At 43.9% G+C, this 18413-nt stretch overlaps 1 protein-coding gene across 1 annotated transcript in view; it reads left to right on the forward strand.

The window, feature by feature from the left end:
* ADARB2 (adenosine deaminase RNA specific B2 (inactive)) overlaps positions 1–18413 on the forward strand; it is a 489925-nt gene that overhangs the window by 194138 nt on the left and 277374 nt on the right. The window contains exon 2 of the mRNA XM_083188799.1: positions 9925–9960. Within this exon, the coding sequence (XP_083044925.1) occupies positions 9925–9960 (36 nt within the window). The remainder of the gene's footprint in view (positions 1–9924; positions 9961–18413) is intronic.

Consider the following 18413-nt stretch of genomic DNA (forward strand, 5'->3'; position numbering starts at 1 on the left):
GAAAACAAGCTCTTTTTTTTTTTTTTATCAAATTAATTTTTTTTACCCACATTGATGATATAACTGTTTTTGAGCTCTTAGTTATTGTGTTTATTATAGTTATGAGTTTAAACCTAAAGGTTGCCGGTTCAACCCTGTAATAGGTGCGATCTGAAAGGGCTTACTGGGTACAGCAAACCAACAGCAAACCGGCATAACGAACCAGGCTTCTTGCTGGTTCTTTGCCAGGTTCGTGTGCAGTGTCAACAGGTTAATCGAGTCGAGCAACCCAGCATCAGCTCCAAGCACTGCCTCCTCCCTTGCCCCTGATGATGCTCTGCCGCTCTGCCCCACCCTCGCATGATGTCAGTAAACTGGCAATATTGCCAGGTCGCTGAAGGGGCCAGAACAATGCAGGGTCACTTTGGGGCCGAACTGTTTCAAAGTCCCAGTGCAACCCTGCATTTTGCAATGTGAAAGTGGTGTTACTGATGTGTCCTTCTACTGCCTAGCAGTATTTGCTCTCATGATGCGCACTGATTGTAGGAGCACTATCATAATGCACAGTGATCATGGGAGCGCTATGCCACATATTTTCCATAGAAGAGAATGGATTGAAGGTGCATATGTTCATGCCTGCAAATCTCCGGAGCCCATAGTCATACAGTGTACACTATGCAGCAACGTTGTAACAGGACACATCTGTAGGTATAGTAAATGTTTAATGCCCCAACAGTTGATGTCATCCTGCTCAGCCTATTGTTTGTCAGAACTCTTACATATCTTATATACTGTAAAGACACAATACGCTAAACTGCAGTGAAAAAAACTCGCTTTATTCAGGAATTGGTATAAAGTTTGGTGGCAAAAAAAGAACGATGAAAACTCGGTGAAGCCATCTGAAGCACAACACCAAAAATGTGGGTCAAATGCTACCCCATCGCCAAGAACTAACAGCATTTCATTTAATAGAACTGCTGATCAGTATTCCAATAGAGACATGTTAAAAATTCCTGGCTCACCCAGGTCATAATCTGGGAATTGTAATTGTCCAAAATGTTGAATTTCTCCAATCCCTTGACCCCAGCATTGGCAGAGCTAGAAATTGCACTGATATAGGCTAGATGTATTGGCATTATGTTTGTGTAAACTGCAATCCTGTCACTAACAAATGAAGGCTCAATCCAGGCATACAGTATATATTGCAATAATTGTGCCCTTATTCGCATGGCGTGTAGCTCTAACTGATGGACATTGATCAGATAGTTGAGCATGAAAATATTCCAACATGCCCAATTGATAGGAATATGATAGTATGGGTGGGGGATTAACCAGAGCTTGAAGAGACAATAAGTGGAGAGATATAAAGTACCAATCAGCTTTTGCCATTTTACAGATTGTTTTGATGTTTCTACTTTGTCTCTCTCCACACTATCTCTCTCCAAGCCTGATAAATCTTCACCTGTAAGTACTCCCATGACTGACCACCTGACATGTTCCCTGTTTCTACACAGTGGAGATGGGGAAATTTCCTCTCAAGGAAGCCAGATACAGTATGATGTGGCCATTAACCACAAAATACCTCACAGCGTACCAGTATGACCACAATATCTGATGGCTTTCAGCTAGTCAGATAAAATGGTCTGACAGGCATTTTATGTGACGATACACAGTATATGCCCAACATTAGTTGTTAACAACTGAAGATTTAGATGGGGCCACCGCAATGTATCCAGGTCCTTTATCAATAACACAAAAAGGCCCACTTAGGCCAGTGGTGCCACTGTTCCCAGTAGGGTAAAAATCAATCTAGGTCATGGGGACGGCACATCAAGGGGGGTGTATCAAGGGGTCAACAGAGTCTAGGTCAATATTCAATAGGTCAACACCAAATGGTCAACATTGACAGAAGGTCAATTTGCACTAGGTCAATATTGCCAAAAGGACGACACACATAAGGTCGACAATGACAAAATGTTGACATGGAAAAGGTTGCCTCGTGGAAATGTCGACATGAGTTTTTCACAATTTTTGTGGCAGTCTCAATACCAGAGCATGTGGAACCCCAATTAGTGTAGTGCTTGGCTCGTTATGCTTCATTCCCAATCAGAGTTCACGTGGAAGTTAAAGTATGGAAAGGAAAAAATTATTACAAACCCATGTAAAACTTTTCATGTGTCAACCATTGGCATATCGACATTTGCTTGGGTCGAGTTTTTGTCAATACTCTCTCAGCCAATCAGCGGCCGCCCTTTCATTATGGTTTTATTTTACTCTCCTGCCCGCCACCTGCTGCTTGCCAAGGATGCAGAGTGAAGAAAGCTCCTCTCCTGCCCTTCCCTGCTCTGCAGATAGTGTGCCAGCGGTGATCTCAAGGCTGCTTTTTTAGCAAATAGACCTGTCCGCTGCAGGTGGGGTAACTGTAACATGTTTAGGGCGACAATTTTGTGCGATAAATCGAAGGATTGTATGTACATCGATTGAGTCCCCCGATGCGCGGGACATAGATGGGACACCTCATTGTTGTGATGTCCCATTGCATCCGATTACATAGGTGTATGGGAACCATTAGATTTGAGTGGGGTGTGTTGAAACTGAAATCCAAATTGCAGTGTAAAAATAAAGCAGCCAGTATTTACCCTGCACAGAATTCTCTCTGCACATGTTACATTTGCCCCACATGCAGTGCACATGGGCCCTTATTCTGAACTGGGCGGTACGGCCCGCGTGCGGCCGTACCGCCGATGTTTTCACTCTGCACATGCGCAGAGGTCACTCTGCGCATGTGCAGGCGAAATCGCCGCACACCAAAATTATACGCCGCAAAGGGGGCGTATAGGGGCGTGAGGGGCTTGATAGCCTCATTTACCTATGTATACGCCCAGCGTTTCATGGGCGTTCCCATGCAAACGCGGGGCGTATGCATGGTAATGAGGCTATGACGCCAGTGATGGGGGCGGAAAGCTGACATCGCCGGATGTCAGCTCTCAGCCCCCAAACAAGCTTTCACACGGACAAGTGTCCGTGTGGTCTCAGCTTGCGTGAGCTGGTGGAGCGTGCGGCCCTGCCTTCGATGGTCGTCGACCATCGAATGCAGGGGGCAGCTCCCACCATGGTGGAGGCGTACGCCCCACCATTTTCATGCGGATCGCCAGCCGTCCGTGTACGGACGGCCGTGGCGATCCGTATTGTGGGCGGGGATTGGTTGGTGCGGCCGGAGCACCGTATGCGGTTCCGGCCGCACCGATCTGAATAAGGGCCCTGGTTTTGTCCATTTGCTAATCAGGTCTGAATAAACTCTAATTAGAGTAGTGTGGTAAATTAAACATACAAGGGTGTAAAGGGACAATACAATGGGCCTTATTCTGATCGGTGCGGATATTCCCGCATGCGGACGGACCGCCGATGTTGATCGTCTGCGCATGTGCAGAGTTCACTCTGCGCATGTGCAGGCGATTTCGCCGCACGGATTCTTTATACGCCGCACAGGGGGCGTAGAGGGGCGTGAGGGGCTACTTAGCCTCATTACCCTATGCATACGCCCCGCGTTTCATGGGCGTTCCCATTCAAACGCGGGGCGTATGCATGGTAATGAGGCCGTGACGCGTGGGTACGGGGCGGGCATCTGACATCGCCGGATGTCAGCTGCCCGCCCCCATACATGATTTCACACGGACAAGTGTCCGTGTGGTCTTGTGTGGCGGGACCTGGTGGAGCGTGCGGCCCTGCATTCGATGTTCGGCGACCATCGAATGCAGGGGCTGCTCCCAAGACGGAGGAGGCGTATCCCCGTCCAATTTCATGCGGATCGCCACATATCCGCGTACGGACGGCAGGTGGCGATCCGTATGGAAGGCGGGGATTCGCCTGCACGGTTGCGGCCGCATATTCTGATCGGGCCGCACCGATCAGAATAAGGCCCAATGAGAGCCTGTTTATTGTTATGAATTCAAAGTGACTACAGGAATTCATTTTTATTTGTTTCATTAAGTAAAACGTTACGGCATATGCCTTTATTTAAATGAGGACATGCAGAGTACATGATCATTACAATACAATAATGTTTATAACTCTATAATCAGTCAAATTATACTTTCATGTTTTTTTACACTTTCAGAAATGTTGCCATTCAGTTACCACCACTGAATCAAGGGCAGTGATTATGTTTTAATGAAACTTATTTACATTTTGGACAGTATAATTATAAATAATAGTGTTCTGGACAGTTTTGGGATTGCTTTTTTCAAACTATTTCTGGAGGTAAAATATTTGATGGTTCAAAGTAGAATTTTCTTATCCAAAATGGCTTTTGAAGCTTAAAAAAGAATATATATAATAACTAGAGGGACACAATGGTACTCCCTTCAACCATGATCCTTTGCAAGTTTTGGAACAATTGATTTATTTACCAGATTCATTTGGTCTTTTGGTCTGATTATCTAATTGGGACAGTTGCCACCTTCGCTTTCTACTGATGGATTTAACCAATGATTCATAAATGTTATCAGAACACTGGGGCCGATTTGTATTGATCTGAATTCGGCTCCTGCCCCAATGGTCGGGGTTTGCTCAAGCACAATTACACTGTCGCTAGGCTGTTCGCATCGGGGAGGGAGGGATGGGAGGAACAGGGGTGGTGGCGGTGCTCGGCCATGGGAATGTCCAGCATTTTATGGGCGTCCTCATTAAAAATGCTGGGTGTTCCCATGGGTACACGTTCAGACTGACTTTTATTTGCAAAGGTGGGAGAAATCAATTGGTGACAGGTAACCATTGATTGATTTCTCCTGCAGCGGCAGCAATGCGAAGGGATGTATCTTTGGGGAAATGGGGGGGGGGGGGGGGGGGGGCAGGTATTCAGTGTGGTGGCCTCTCTGGCGCTCGGTAAGCTGTGATCTTTGCAGCTTACCAAACCAACCAGAATCAGGCCCACTGTCTCAGTGCGAGTGCTCCTTTGCACACGTGCAAATGACTTTATCACCTGTGTACAGTGGCCCTCATTCAGGTTAGTCAGCAAATCAGCAAGAATCTCAAATCACGATGTTTGCAGGTCCACACATGTGCGCACATGTGTGAGGCCTTAAACTGTGGTCGCATTGCAAAATATATGACCGCAGTCTAAGAGACAACGTGAGGTGGTGACCGAGTGGCCACATTCCGTACAAATCATCATGTCCAGACCATTTATGGATGTAGGGGTGGCGCCATCACACGCAGCTGCTGCGACCCAAATAATGACCACCCCGCGACCAGTGAGCTACCCTCATTGTGCGAGTGCTGTATAAGAGAAGTGCTCGAACATCAGCGTGTGTATCATTGGGAGGGACCCAGCGAGCGGGCAGACCTTGCCCTGTGCTGGGCAAACCCCCACTTCCTGGCATCGGTAGTTGTAATTCTACAAAATATACTGGGCCTGATACTGAATCAGGCCCAGTATATGCACCACTAAATTATTGATGGTTGAAAAAATTGAATAGTTTATAAACGATGGTTAGAGACCATTGCTTGCATCATTCGATGCCATCCAACCAATGGCTATCTCTTCTCTACTCTTATTTGAAATTGTACCAGTAAGTATGGTTATAGTTAAAAAATGGCTGAAAAATTATTTTATCCAAAGAAACTGAGCCTCTATTCAGCTGTTCAGTATTCATAATTCTAAATAAGTATTACAGTTTTACTACACGGGTTGTGACAAACACTGCCTTAATTGAATCAGTTCCCTTTTCATCTTCTAGGCTGGGGGCGGACACAAGAAACTCTCATTTAATTGCACAGTCTATAATTCACCACTCAGTGACATGACAGGTGCCTGGGTTTAGTTCATCTCTCGCTGGGATTTTTGGTGTCTCTCTCTAGGGAAGTCGCAAGGACATCTGCCACGGAGACTAGGAGTTAGACACACAGCAGGGGTCAACTTGTCAGACAAGATAATAAATAGGTAATAAATGCATGAACCACTGTATAATCAATGGCTGTATCAGTCTATCAATACGAATTATATCCAGAGATACTCAGTCAAAGTCCAGTTAACTTTATAGTGTCCATATATGAACTGTTCCCAAAATATTGCAAGAGGAAATAATGTAGATGATAATGCATATTTGTCTTTTTTTATATTGCCTAGGGGCAAATGATCAATTTTGCACATTTTACGCATTTAGCGCCAGTGCACTTATTCCATTTACAAGATCATCTATATTATAATGAGCGTATGCAAATATTTGCTGCAGCAGTGCATTTGCACAAAAGCCCTATTGTAAGGAGAGGGCGAAGATTATCCTCAGAGACATTGTGCGGCTCAGAGGCTATTGTAAAACTGCCATCCAGGAGAGTAATGTAATTTGCCCTTCATAAACTCCACAAATCACTGTGAATGTCACCCCGTTTCACACCCAGCCTCAATCTGTCTGCTGAGAATTTTGGTCCCTGTAAAGTGTATCTGTAATAGTCTGAGCTTTTACCGCATTTTCAGTCAACTTTTTTAAAATACTGTCTCTTTCCTGGGATGCAATGTTAAACAGAAACGGTTATTTTTAAGATAAATACCGCAGGTTTTTTTTTCTAACATTGGGGCAGATGTATTAAGCCTTAATAAGAGATAAATTCATGTGCGATAAGGAGAAATAAATGTCCAGCCAATCAGCTCCTTACTGACTTTTTTCAAACACAGCCTGTGATATGGCAGTTAGCAGGTGATTGGCTGGACATTTATCTCTCTTTATCACACTTGCATTTATCTCTTGTTAAGGCTTAATAGATCTGCCCCATTATTATTTATTTATTATCAGTTTCTTATATAGCGCACACAAATTACGCAGCGCTTTACAGACAATGGGCGGTATTCAATGAGCCTGATTCGCCATGTTTTTATGGCGAATTTGTGCTGTTTGGCGAATTTCTGACAAAAACGGTGAATCACCCTATTCAATGAGCAGATGGCGAATACATTTTTTAAGGTTTTTTTCGCCATGATTCACCGAGTAGCAATCGCTATCTTTTTATGGTGATGTGGAATGTGAACTTTTAAAATAAAGTGTTTTGTTTTTTACATTTGGTGTAAAAAAATCAGGAATTTTATTCTGAGGAGGGGGCATGCTATTTTTATTCATGTGCTGTAAGCACATGAATATATATTTAATATTTAAAAAAAATTTTTTTTTTTTTTTTTTTTTTACACAGCAGCCAGCAGGGGGCGCCGGAGCCGAGCCGCTCATTAGATATTCATATATTCACTGCACCCGATCGTTATCGGGTGTAGTGAATATACCCGGTCCCCTGCTTGCACCCCCGGGGGGGCAGCCTGTGCTGCCTGGCACCCGGGAAGCCCACCTCCCCCCCACATACGCTCTGGGGCAGGCAGAGAGACTTCCATCTCCCTGCCTGCCACCGTCCTAAGGCTCCCGGCGGCATCGCCGCAGGAGCACAAATTCACCAGTCAGGGGCAGTGAGCCCCTGACTCGTTGAATACCGGAGCCGTCGAGGCTCCGGAACGTGGCGGGCAGTGGCGAATGTGCAGCGAATCCTAAACAGGATTCGCTGCACGTCGCTGGTATTCACATTGATTACCGCCCATTTGGGCAGATTTATTAAGCTTGGAGAAGAGATAAACTGGAGATAAAGCGGAGAAAAAGGTAAAAGGAGATAAAGCACCAGCCAATCAACTCCCAACTGTCTTTTTCAAACACAGCTGATTGGCTGTGCTTTATCTCCTTTTACCTTTTCTCCGCTTTATCTCCAGTTTATCTCTTCTCCAAGCTTAATAAATCTGCCCTAATATGTGAACATTCACATGAGTCTTAAGGCCCCCATACACTATGCGATTTTGGTCCGATTTCATCCGATTTCGGCACTTGGTGCCGATAATCGGATGAAATCGGCCCAAAATCGTATGTGTGTGATGTCTGATCCGATCCGATGCGTGGTCCCGTGCGCATCCGACCGGATCAGGGAGGTCGGACGGTCTGTACATACGATCACGTCCGACCTCCCTGTATGCATATGCCTGCCACCTGACAGGCATATGCATGCAGACACCGGGCGGGCAGCGGGTCCCTGAGCACCGGCTGACTGACCTGGCCGGGCGGTGGTGCGTGCGGGCAGCGGCCAGCGGTGGTGGGGGCGGGCGGCGAGTGCGGTGAGCGCTGCTGACCTGGCCGGGCAGTGTACTTACTTACATAGCAGCAGCGGGGACGGGCAGCGCAGTGGCGGCTATTATATTTTGAAAATACTTGTCAAATGACCGGCCGCTCTCTGATTGGCCGGAGAGCTCTCAGCCAATCAGAGAGCGGCCGGTCATTTGACAAGTATTTTCAAAATATAATAGCCGCCACTGCGCTGCCCGTCCCCGCTGCTGCTATGTAAGTAAGTACACTGCCCGGCCAGGTCAGCAGCGCTCACCGCACCCGCCGCCCGCCCCCACCACCGCAGCCGCCGCTGCCCGCCCCCACTACTGCCGCTGCCCGGCCCCCACTACTCCTCACCGCCCTGCAGCTCCCGGGGTTTTTTTTAACATGGGATAAATCGCATGCGATTTATCCCATGTAAAAAATGGCACATCAAGTGCCAAATTGTATGTGAGCCTCCCAGGGAGCTGCCGGGCGGCTCGCAGGTAAATTGGGTTCGACTTGTCCCTAGGACAAGTCAGCCTAATGTATGGGGGCCTTAACATGAGGGCTTCCACAGTGGGGGTTATTCAGACCTGATCGCATGGCCACCAATGTGCAGCGGCTAGCAGTCAGATAGGCGTCGCCTCGCTATAGTGAACTATGTATGGTGTGCAAATGGTTGTGTTCGGCTAGCGTAGACTTCCCAGCCGTGCAAAAAAGTGTAAATCTATTCTTAAGACGTTCACCATTGTATTATCTATTTTCTGGTCACTCCTCATCATAGGCTCAGAGCAGCCAGAGACTCTCTCAGCACTTGTGATAAACATCAGCATGATCGGGGCTGGATTAGAGGGCACACAGCCTCCACTTGCACTAACAGACTCTGGCACATGTGCGTTTTCCCTGACACTGCCAATGTTGTTTCCGTCATGCCTAGTATTTTCCTTAACACTCCCTCTAAACTGCCTGTTACCACCCACACCTACTTCCTGTCAATCACCACGGCTAGTGAAGAAAAAAGTAGGAGGCTTATATCGCTGCACGGTGTCACGCACGCTCATAGCGGCCCATACACATCAACAGTGTATAGATTATCGGCTGCTGTGCGATTTTCCGGCCTTGTGATAGGAACTCCCCCGTTGCTTGAATTTACAATCCTAACGATTACGGAATGACGTATGCGTATGGATCGTTGTGGAAGGGTCAGACTTAAGGCCCATACACACCGGGTAACTTTGAGCTGAAAGCAGGTCACTTTTGTCGCTTGAGCTGCTTTCAGCTCAAAATTCATCCAGTGTGTATGGACTTTTACTCACATTTGCACAGACAGGGAAAATCATTCAATGGTTCTTGGATTGCACATTGATTTGTAGATAATAGTGAATAGTGATCCATTTGCAATTCTCCCGCAGACTTGCACAGGGCGGGTTTTCTTTCTGTCTGGGTGGCGGCTAACTACTCGCAGTCATCTGCAAATTTGCAGATGAGCGATCAGATCTGAATTTAGTCCTGTGTCTTAATAGTTAGCCGTTATCCGCAAAACGTAAGCCCTTTAAAATTATACATATTTCTGATTAATGCCACTTAAAGGGGTTTGTATAAAAACGTGATGCAATTTGCATGGACTTGCTGTTACCCATAGCAATCATTTATCTGCTGTCATGTACTAAACTCCTCTGTGATATGATCAGAACGTTGTTGCCTGTTACAGGATACTACTGTAGATATGGCATGACTCTGAATGATGTATTCTTTTTTACTACTTATAATAGTAAATATGTAATATGTTTTTTATGTTTTTATTCATATTTATACATTATTTATGTTTTTCTTACAGGATACAGAAATGAAAACGGGAGTTGTACACAGAAAGGTAAGTTTCAGAATGTACTTTTTCCTGTTAAATGTTCACATCCAAATGTCATTTTCACAGCAATATTCCGCACTCCTGTGACTAGTGATAATCACACCTTTATCTGGCACTGTTATCTTTTCTGCATATGTAATTAGGCATAATAATGCTAACTCATTAGCTGCCAATGGCACACAGTTGCCTGAGAGACATTTTTGTCACCTGTCGCTTACAATCCCAGACTTCCCAGGTGTTTTATATAACTGGCAATAAAGTACAGAATATTTTGTTGGATCTCTTGTTTAGTATCCTAGGTATAATGTGCTTTATTTCGGTTGGTTCAGGTTGATAGATCTACAGTGTCTAGATAGACAATCAATAGGTCGACACAAAAAGGATGACATGCAATAGGTCAATATGGTCAAAAGTTCGACGTGTGAAAATGTCAACTAAAAACGATTGACATGTAATAGGTCAACATGGTCACAACATGAAAAGGTCAACAAGATGTTTTCACAATTTTTTTTATTTTTTTTTTGGGGGGGGGGGGGGACTTTTTATACTTTACCACCCACGTTGACTACAACTGAGAACAGTAAAGTGTGCTGAGTGAAGCCATACATAGGATATGCGTTTCAGCTGGGATAGCCAACTCCAGTCCTCAAGAGCTACCAACAGTAAATGTTTTGCAGGTCTCCTCACAGAATCACAAGTGAAGTAATTAGCTCCACCTGTGGATCTTTGAAAATGTTTCAGCTAGTAATGAGTGCACCTGTGCAGCAGCTAGGTTGTCTGGAAAATGTGAACTGTTGGTAGCTTTCGAGGACCGTAGTTGGCTACCACTGCGTTACACTATTAGAGGTCCATGTCGACAAGTGTTGTGAAAAAATGAAAAACTCATGTTGACCTTTTCATATGTTGACCTTTTCCATGTAGATCCTTTGACTATGCCGATCTTTTGACCATGTCAACATATTGCCTGTCAACCTTTTTCATGCTGATATTTGATCCTGTCGACTTTTTGACCATTTTGACCTTTTGGTGTCGACCTATTGACTGTCTATCGAGACACTATCTAATAACCCACGCCATTTTCTATGCTGTATTTAAAATAACACAAATGTCCAATGCCATGTGCATTATAAATGACACACCTATCCTGAACATTGTTTGTCAGACCGACAGTAAAAAAGTGGTAATATGGTTACACAAGTATTAATCGACTACATTGTAATGCCTACAGATGCAAAAGCTAAATAAAGTATTAACGGCACTAGAATGGATAGTACTGAGGAGGAAAGAGATCTAGGAGTCACTATTTTAGGGGACTTAAAGGCAGGGAAGAAATGTAACAAAGCAGGGAAGAATGCAAGTCCGATGCTTGGTTGCATAGGGAGAGGAAGTAGCTGCAGAAAGATGTAATAATGGAGCAGAGAAGGGAAATGGGGGACATGATAGAAACATATAAAAAAATATATATAAATGGTTTTAGCTAGGTACAGGAGGGATACATTCTTCAAAGGAAATTTGGCTTCATGGAAAGAGTAGTGGATAGTAGAGCAATTTAAATAGCTTGGGATAACATATGATATCCTTTCAATGAACTGGGGATGAAATAAGGATTCCCATATCCGAAATATTACATAAACGAATATCCCATATCCGAAATAGGGTTTCTTTGTTGTTGTCGTCCCCCCCCCCCTCCATCTTTTTTCAATATTTACCTCATCCTCCAGTGTCCACGGTCGCCATCGGAATCCTTTTCAGCGGCATCCCTGGTCCCAAGGACGCATTGCGTTGGCGCGCACGTGATGTTACCGACACACCAGCGCACCCATGCAGTGCATCCTTGGGATCGGGGATGTCTCTGAAGAGGATTCAGATGGCTGCCGCAGAAGCCAGGGGACACCATGAATGTTGGTGAATTTCTGATAAGGGTTACTCAGCCTGTATCATAAGGTTTAAAAGAAGACAGACCAGACGGGCCAAGTGGTTCTTATCTGCCATCATATTCTGCTGTAGCCTCCCTGGCCTCTTCTGCGCCCTGAAATAATCTGAGTGAGGGCCTGGTCTGAGCAGTGGTGTATTCATAAAGAGTGCAGTTTCTGTAGCGTACATGGGCCCATGAATCAAAAGAAGCCCTTAATAGCTCTCATCAGAGGCATAACTCTGGGAGGCAACGGAGTCATCTGCCGCCAGGCTCTTGCTCCCAAGGGGGCACCTCTTCTCCCCTGCCAGTTTGAAGAAGTTAATTGAAAGCCATCTATATCACTTCTGTGGCTGACTCCCTCTCCTAACATCATTTTGCAAGTGTCACACCCTGTATTAGAACCCAGGACCTGTCTTACTGGAGACAGACACCTTATTGATTGAGCTATTTGGGGGGCACCAATATTTATCTTGCCTCCGGTCAACTGAGATGAATTTACGCCACCGGCTCTCATGGCACCCAGAGCACAGTATAATCCAACTGACACAGGTGCAATATGTTCAATTATATTCAGTAGCACTTTTTTTATTGCAAGAAAGAAAGGACCCACTCATAAAACATGTCAGCTGTGGACTCCTCAAGGGCTTTGGCTGTCTAGAAAACAGGTGAAGAAGTCCTAGAGTAGTACACATTGCCAGGCCTCCTCCAGGCCCCGTAACAATTGCACCTTCTACACAGATGATAATTACGCCCAGGGGCGCCATCAGCACTGCCGTCCCCAGTAAAAAAGGGAGCGCGGCCTACAGCAGGGCACATGGCTTTCCCCCTTAGCAGGGGGAAAGAGGACAGGCCGCCGCTGCCTCTCTCCCCTGCTCAACACATGGCACTGAGCAGTGTGTTCTGGGCTAGGGAGAGAGGCTGGTCTGCGGAAGCAGCAGTCCTCTCTACTCACACTGCCCAGCTATCTGCATCAGGGGAGGGGAGAGCAGGACCCAGGACCCTCCAGCTGAGCCGGGCCTGGATAATAAGTAACCCCATCTCTGTAGGCGCCACTACCTAAACCATGGAAATTAGTATTTTGCAGACATGCATATATTTCCCTTATTTTGTTATCTGTGTCAAATTCTGACATTACTAAGAACTAACTAGTATAAAGTGATTACATCAGTAAACACCAAAAAAGTGACTTGTTTAAACTGGATATGCTTGTATGTGTGTTTTCCTTAGGGAATCAAGACATAAATGTCATTAGCAATTCGAAAGACATAGAAAAATGAACACATTTTAAAACAGGTGCCCAGTCATTATGAATTCATTTGGTGTTCATTGTAATAACATTAATCATGATTAATTCATTTTCTACTAATGTACCAAAGGCTCGCTCTTGAACAGAATTTAGATTTTCCAATTTTCATCTAATTTTAGCCGTGACAAAAGATGGCAAAATAACATTTGCATGTTCATTTATTTTTTAAAAGAAACATATTGTAAAAAAAAAAAAAAAAAAAAATCTGCATCCTGCATTTCACCGAAGCAGTTCTATCGGTTTAATACATGAAATATATTGGGATTATCTCTGTGTATGCAGGAGTTTGGGGGTTAGCAGTTTTTCCACCCAGTGAAATTAATGGACTAATTAATGTGTGACATATTATTACAATAATTAATATAAAGCATTACGGAAAGTACCCATATATATTAAACAAGATGCTAAACAGAAGATGCATATGTATTAAAGATACTTGTTTATGAACTCTGTTCCTGAGCGCTGTGGATACCTTGTGGCGCTATATAAATAATTAAATTAAATAATAATAAATAGTAGATTTACAAAAATATCTGAAGCTGAAAAGTGTACAAGTTGCCTATAGAAACCAACCAGAATCTAGCTATCATTGTCTAGTATGTTCTAGATCAGTGCTTTTCTCATATAACCCTAACAGTGCATGTTTTCAAGGTATCCTCAGGAGTAATATGTACAACCTGTAGATGTATTGTGTTTGCCAATGAACACACCTGTGCTCCAGCTAGATGAAATGAAAAACATGCATTGTTAGGGTGACGTAGGGAGAAGGTTTAAGAAACACGTTACTAGATAAATAACATGATTTGTTGCTATGGGGGGGGGGGGGGGGGCAGCCAGGACAGTTGCTAAGATTGTCGTTCCCTGGAGGGTGCCACTGGCTACCTAGGCTAAAAAATCCTTTGTGGTACCTGCAGAAAACCTGTATGGAGCTTTTCAGGTGCCAATGATTCTGGCTGCAAACTGCTTGTAATTACCTCTCTGCTTGTAGTGTGAAGCAAAAGCAGTTTGCAGCCAGGATCATTGCCATCAGCATTGCCGAGTTCTTCCTTATACCGCATCTCTGTGATTTATCTCCTCCCTTTTTTTCCTTCCTACTACTTCCATTGGCCAGATGCCACACATCTGAAGAACTATTAGTTACTGCTGTGTCTGCGCTGCACTTCCAGGTGCTCACGGATAAACCATGAGATGTGCCTTTACCCCCTTCTGTCTTACACACTGTCCCTTCAAAATCTCCCCTCCAAAGTCCCCTCTACCCACGCCCTTTCTGAGTCACCACCCCATCCATCTCTCCTCCATCCCTCTCTCTGCCCAAATAGTCCTCCCATTATGTTAGGTGTAAAGACCCCCTGTCCCACCTGTTCCCTACCAGAGTTCCACCCCTTCCCTTTCTCTTGACCCTTCTTTCTGCTCAACCTCCCTTTCTTGCTCTGCCTGGCTGGCACTTCTCCCCTGCAACCTGCTGCCAGTGTGTGAGCGTAAAGCTTCAAGTCTGCAAGCGGATATAAGTTCCTGGGGAAGGCTGTGTATTTATGCATGTTATCTGGGTCTCCGTCACCTCCCAGCTTCCTGCTTCTCCCCTGCAGCCGGGACAGCTCAGTGTGGCTGAGCCCGGCGACCCCCCCCCCCCCTGCAGCCGGAAGAACGTCCAGCTGCGTTGCTAGGGGGAGGAAGGGCTTACCTTCTGGGGTCCAGGAGGACCTGTAAGAAGAATGGAGTTCTTTTCTGGATTCTGGTTTTTGGATGTTTGTGGACTTACTGTGAATACATAGAAGGAGCCGTGGTTGTCATCCCGGGCATCAGCCCTGCTCACCTTTTCCTGTTTTGAGAATTTAGATATCCACCACCCACGGTAATATGCCACTTTGTTCATCTACCTCCAGTTTTATATGTTAATTCCATGTAATAAATGATTTTACACAATATACATCCCAATCATCTTGGTTTTGGGTTACGTCTGGTGATCATACATCTTACGAGGGAGGAGGATTTGGAAGTCTATCCAGACTAGACGGATAGCCCCCACTTTGGATTGCTTTAAGCTATATATACGGAGAAGAGGATCCACTGTCTCCTTTAAGGAACATATGGTATTTATTTCCACACACTTGTCTTTCCCTATTTGGAGAAGAGGATCGTATTCCACTACATAGGAACGTATTATCCTATAATCGTTAGCGCGAGTGAAGGATAAATCAATTAGTTTTTTTTCTGTTTTTTTAGTGTTTTTTTTTTTGTTTTATCCATCACAAGGCAGCTGACCGAGCGCACACGTACCACAAACTTTTTCTCTTGTGCATAGAAACAAGAGAGCAAATTCATCTTACAGCGAGTAAAATGATATACATTTTATAATTATACATTTTATACAAGGTTTTTGGCATAAACTTTGGCGAATATTATAAGACTACCCACCAAACATGAAGGCAACCTCGGGTAAGTCCTTAACATTGTAATGGCTCGCCTCCAGGGCAGGGCACCACCAAACCACCCCAGGGCACCATACAAATAAGTGTTAAGTAAGTGAAAATAATCTAAAAAAGAGGAATAATTTAGTGATGGGTTATATTAAAAAAATGTTGTCAATTAGCCCAGCTTTGCCGACTCATACTAAACAAAACTCCATACTGTAGTTCTAACTTCCAAAACAACTCCTCTTTATACAAATATACAGTATGATAGAAGTCCTCAAACAAAATACGTTGTTACCATTAAAAAGGGAGTAAGAGGATGAATACAGGGACAGCCTGGTACCACTTGCCATTTTAGGCACCAATTTAATGTAGGTCTTATTTGATTTTACCATTGTGCCCACAGGGAATGTAAGGAACATCTATGCCTTTGTCTAATGTATGATATTTGTCATGTATATTTGTGTATTTTATATTTGTAGTTATTTTCTACAGTGCCATAGGCATAGCTGTTGCTGATGAGTTGGCATAGATCATAGATGTCTAGCCACCGTTGCTGAATGCAAACATTGTGTGTGCAGCCCTGCCCCCACCCCCCCAGGAGAACACTGCTCATTATAAAAAGCAATAAATAGGAGTAATTTGTCAATGCGAAGGCAACTTCAGGCACATGTGGACAGGACGACAGGTCATTTAGCAACCAGCAAAATTCAGCACAAAGTACCAAAACACATAACAAATTGCTTTCTGAATACAAAAATGTCTCTGCTTTAAGATCTAAACTTATTTGCATTTGGCAAATTATTGGAAGGGTGACCTTGTGATTTAAACATGCAGAATACACTGAAAGAGGAATTAAGATCATCTGGACCATATTATTGCTATAACTCAAGCCCTGGAGCCAATATTTACGGTAATTAGGAGTTACTCCGCTGCAGCTCGGTAACGGATATACTAACTTAGAACGCATAGTGAATAATAATTATATCATGAGGATGGGCTGTAGCTCTTACATAGAAATGTAGCATATTGATACCAGGTAAGGCCCAATGGTCACATCTACAGTATTTTACCCTCTGTTTACTACTTATTTATAATGTGTGTTTTTCCCCAAAATATTCAAGATATTTATTTAAATGCTGGATCAAATGCTAGTTGCCTCGGGTTTCATGCTCATTGACAGGAGTTAAAAGCTAGTTGCCTGTGGTTTGATTCTCATCGCCTAGGGTTACATAGTCAATATTAGGGTGTCATTCTCATTGCCTGGGGTTACATTCTCGTAGCCAGGGGTTTCATGCTCATTTCCAGGGGATTCTTAGTCATTGCCAATGGTTTTTTTGCTTGTTACCAGTGAGTTACAGTACATGCCCACTGCCTGGGGGTTACATGCTTGTTGTCTGGGAGTACATGCTCATTGACAGGACTTTACTTGCCCATTTTCAGGGGGACACCTGCTCATTGCCAAGGGCAATACATATATATATATATATATATATATATATATGATAAAGAAAGAGAAGATAGGGGTGCGCTAAATATACCACTCTGTGGCTTTACATACAATGAGTCAGATAAAACTTAAATAAAAACAAGTCACATTTATTACAAGGTACAAATCCAGCATTCTGTTTTCATTTCGCAGTTTTTATAAATATAGTGTCACTGGCTCCTAGAGATCCTGTGATGCTTGGCAAGATTACATTAAGAGGCTGTTGAAACTGCTAAACAGTGGTTTATGCACTTTTGGATTAGTTTAAGTCTGCTGAGGACTACCTTTTCCTTAATTGGAGAGATCTTGTTTCCCAAAAAACTGGTGGGATACAACAGAACATCTGTAACTCCACTAAATAAATTATATTCCGAAAAAACCTTTCCCCGCCTAACTGCTGGTGGTTATTCCATAAAAAACTTTGAGAGACTTTAATATCACATACAAAGGATATATATCCCTTGTTTCGATTGGTTCATCACCCCTGATGAAGTCCCAAGGGACGAAACGCGTTGGGCAGCGGATTTGAACTATATGTGGCATATATTTATAAAAACTGCGAAATGAAAACAGAATGCTGGATTTGTACCTTGTAATAAATGTGACTTGTTTTTATTTAAGTTTTATCTGACTCATTGTATGTAAAGCCACAGAGTGGTATATTTAGCGCACCCCTATCTTCTCTTTCTTTATCCTATCTAAATCTGTGCCTTTATTTAACAGCAAGGTACGATAGAGGTGCTGCTCTTAAAGCGCATTATTGGGGCCACATCTTTTTTGTCATATATATATATATATATTCCAGGGGCAATATATATATATATATATATATATATATATCCTTCCAGGAAGCTATATACACTACCCAGTAAGGACCCCTAGCAGTTAACCATCTGTTCAGTAGGACCTCTAGCATTTGTCTCCTCCAATGCGGCAGACATTTTTGGAGGGACATTTTCAGCATATTCCATAACAATGGCCAGACTCATTGTAATCTGCAGAGACCTTATGCCCCCACAGTGCCAGCTCCCCCAAGCCACCGAGCTGCAGTGCCATTTTTTACGCCACTGTGTGTAGTGAAGAGCTCCTCGTCGCTATTGCTGTGCTCTGGTATTAATAGCAGTGATACTAGGGGACAGTGTGTGGGAGCCTCTACTTTGTGGGGGCCCCTAATGTCTGGCCCTGTGTATGCACAATAAAGATAGCTGCTAATAAATAAAATAACAATATATGGAAAATAAAATGCTTTCTATTTTTTTTTGCTTTGAAAGTATATTTTTCTCCCTTAACCCTATGCTTATAAGAAGCTAAAGTTAAGACATGAGGATTCTTTCCCAG

Source organism: Crinia signifera, chromosome 5, assembly GCF_055691185.1.
Source record: "Crinia signifera chromosome 5, ASM5569118v1, whole genome shotgun sequence".
Classification (NCBI taxonomy): domain Eukaryota; kingdom Metazoa; phylum Chordata; class Amphibia; order Anura; family Myobatrachidae; genus Crinia; species Crinia signifera.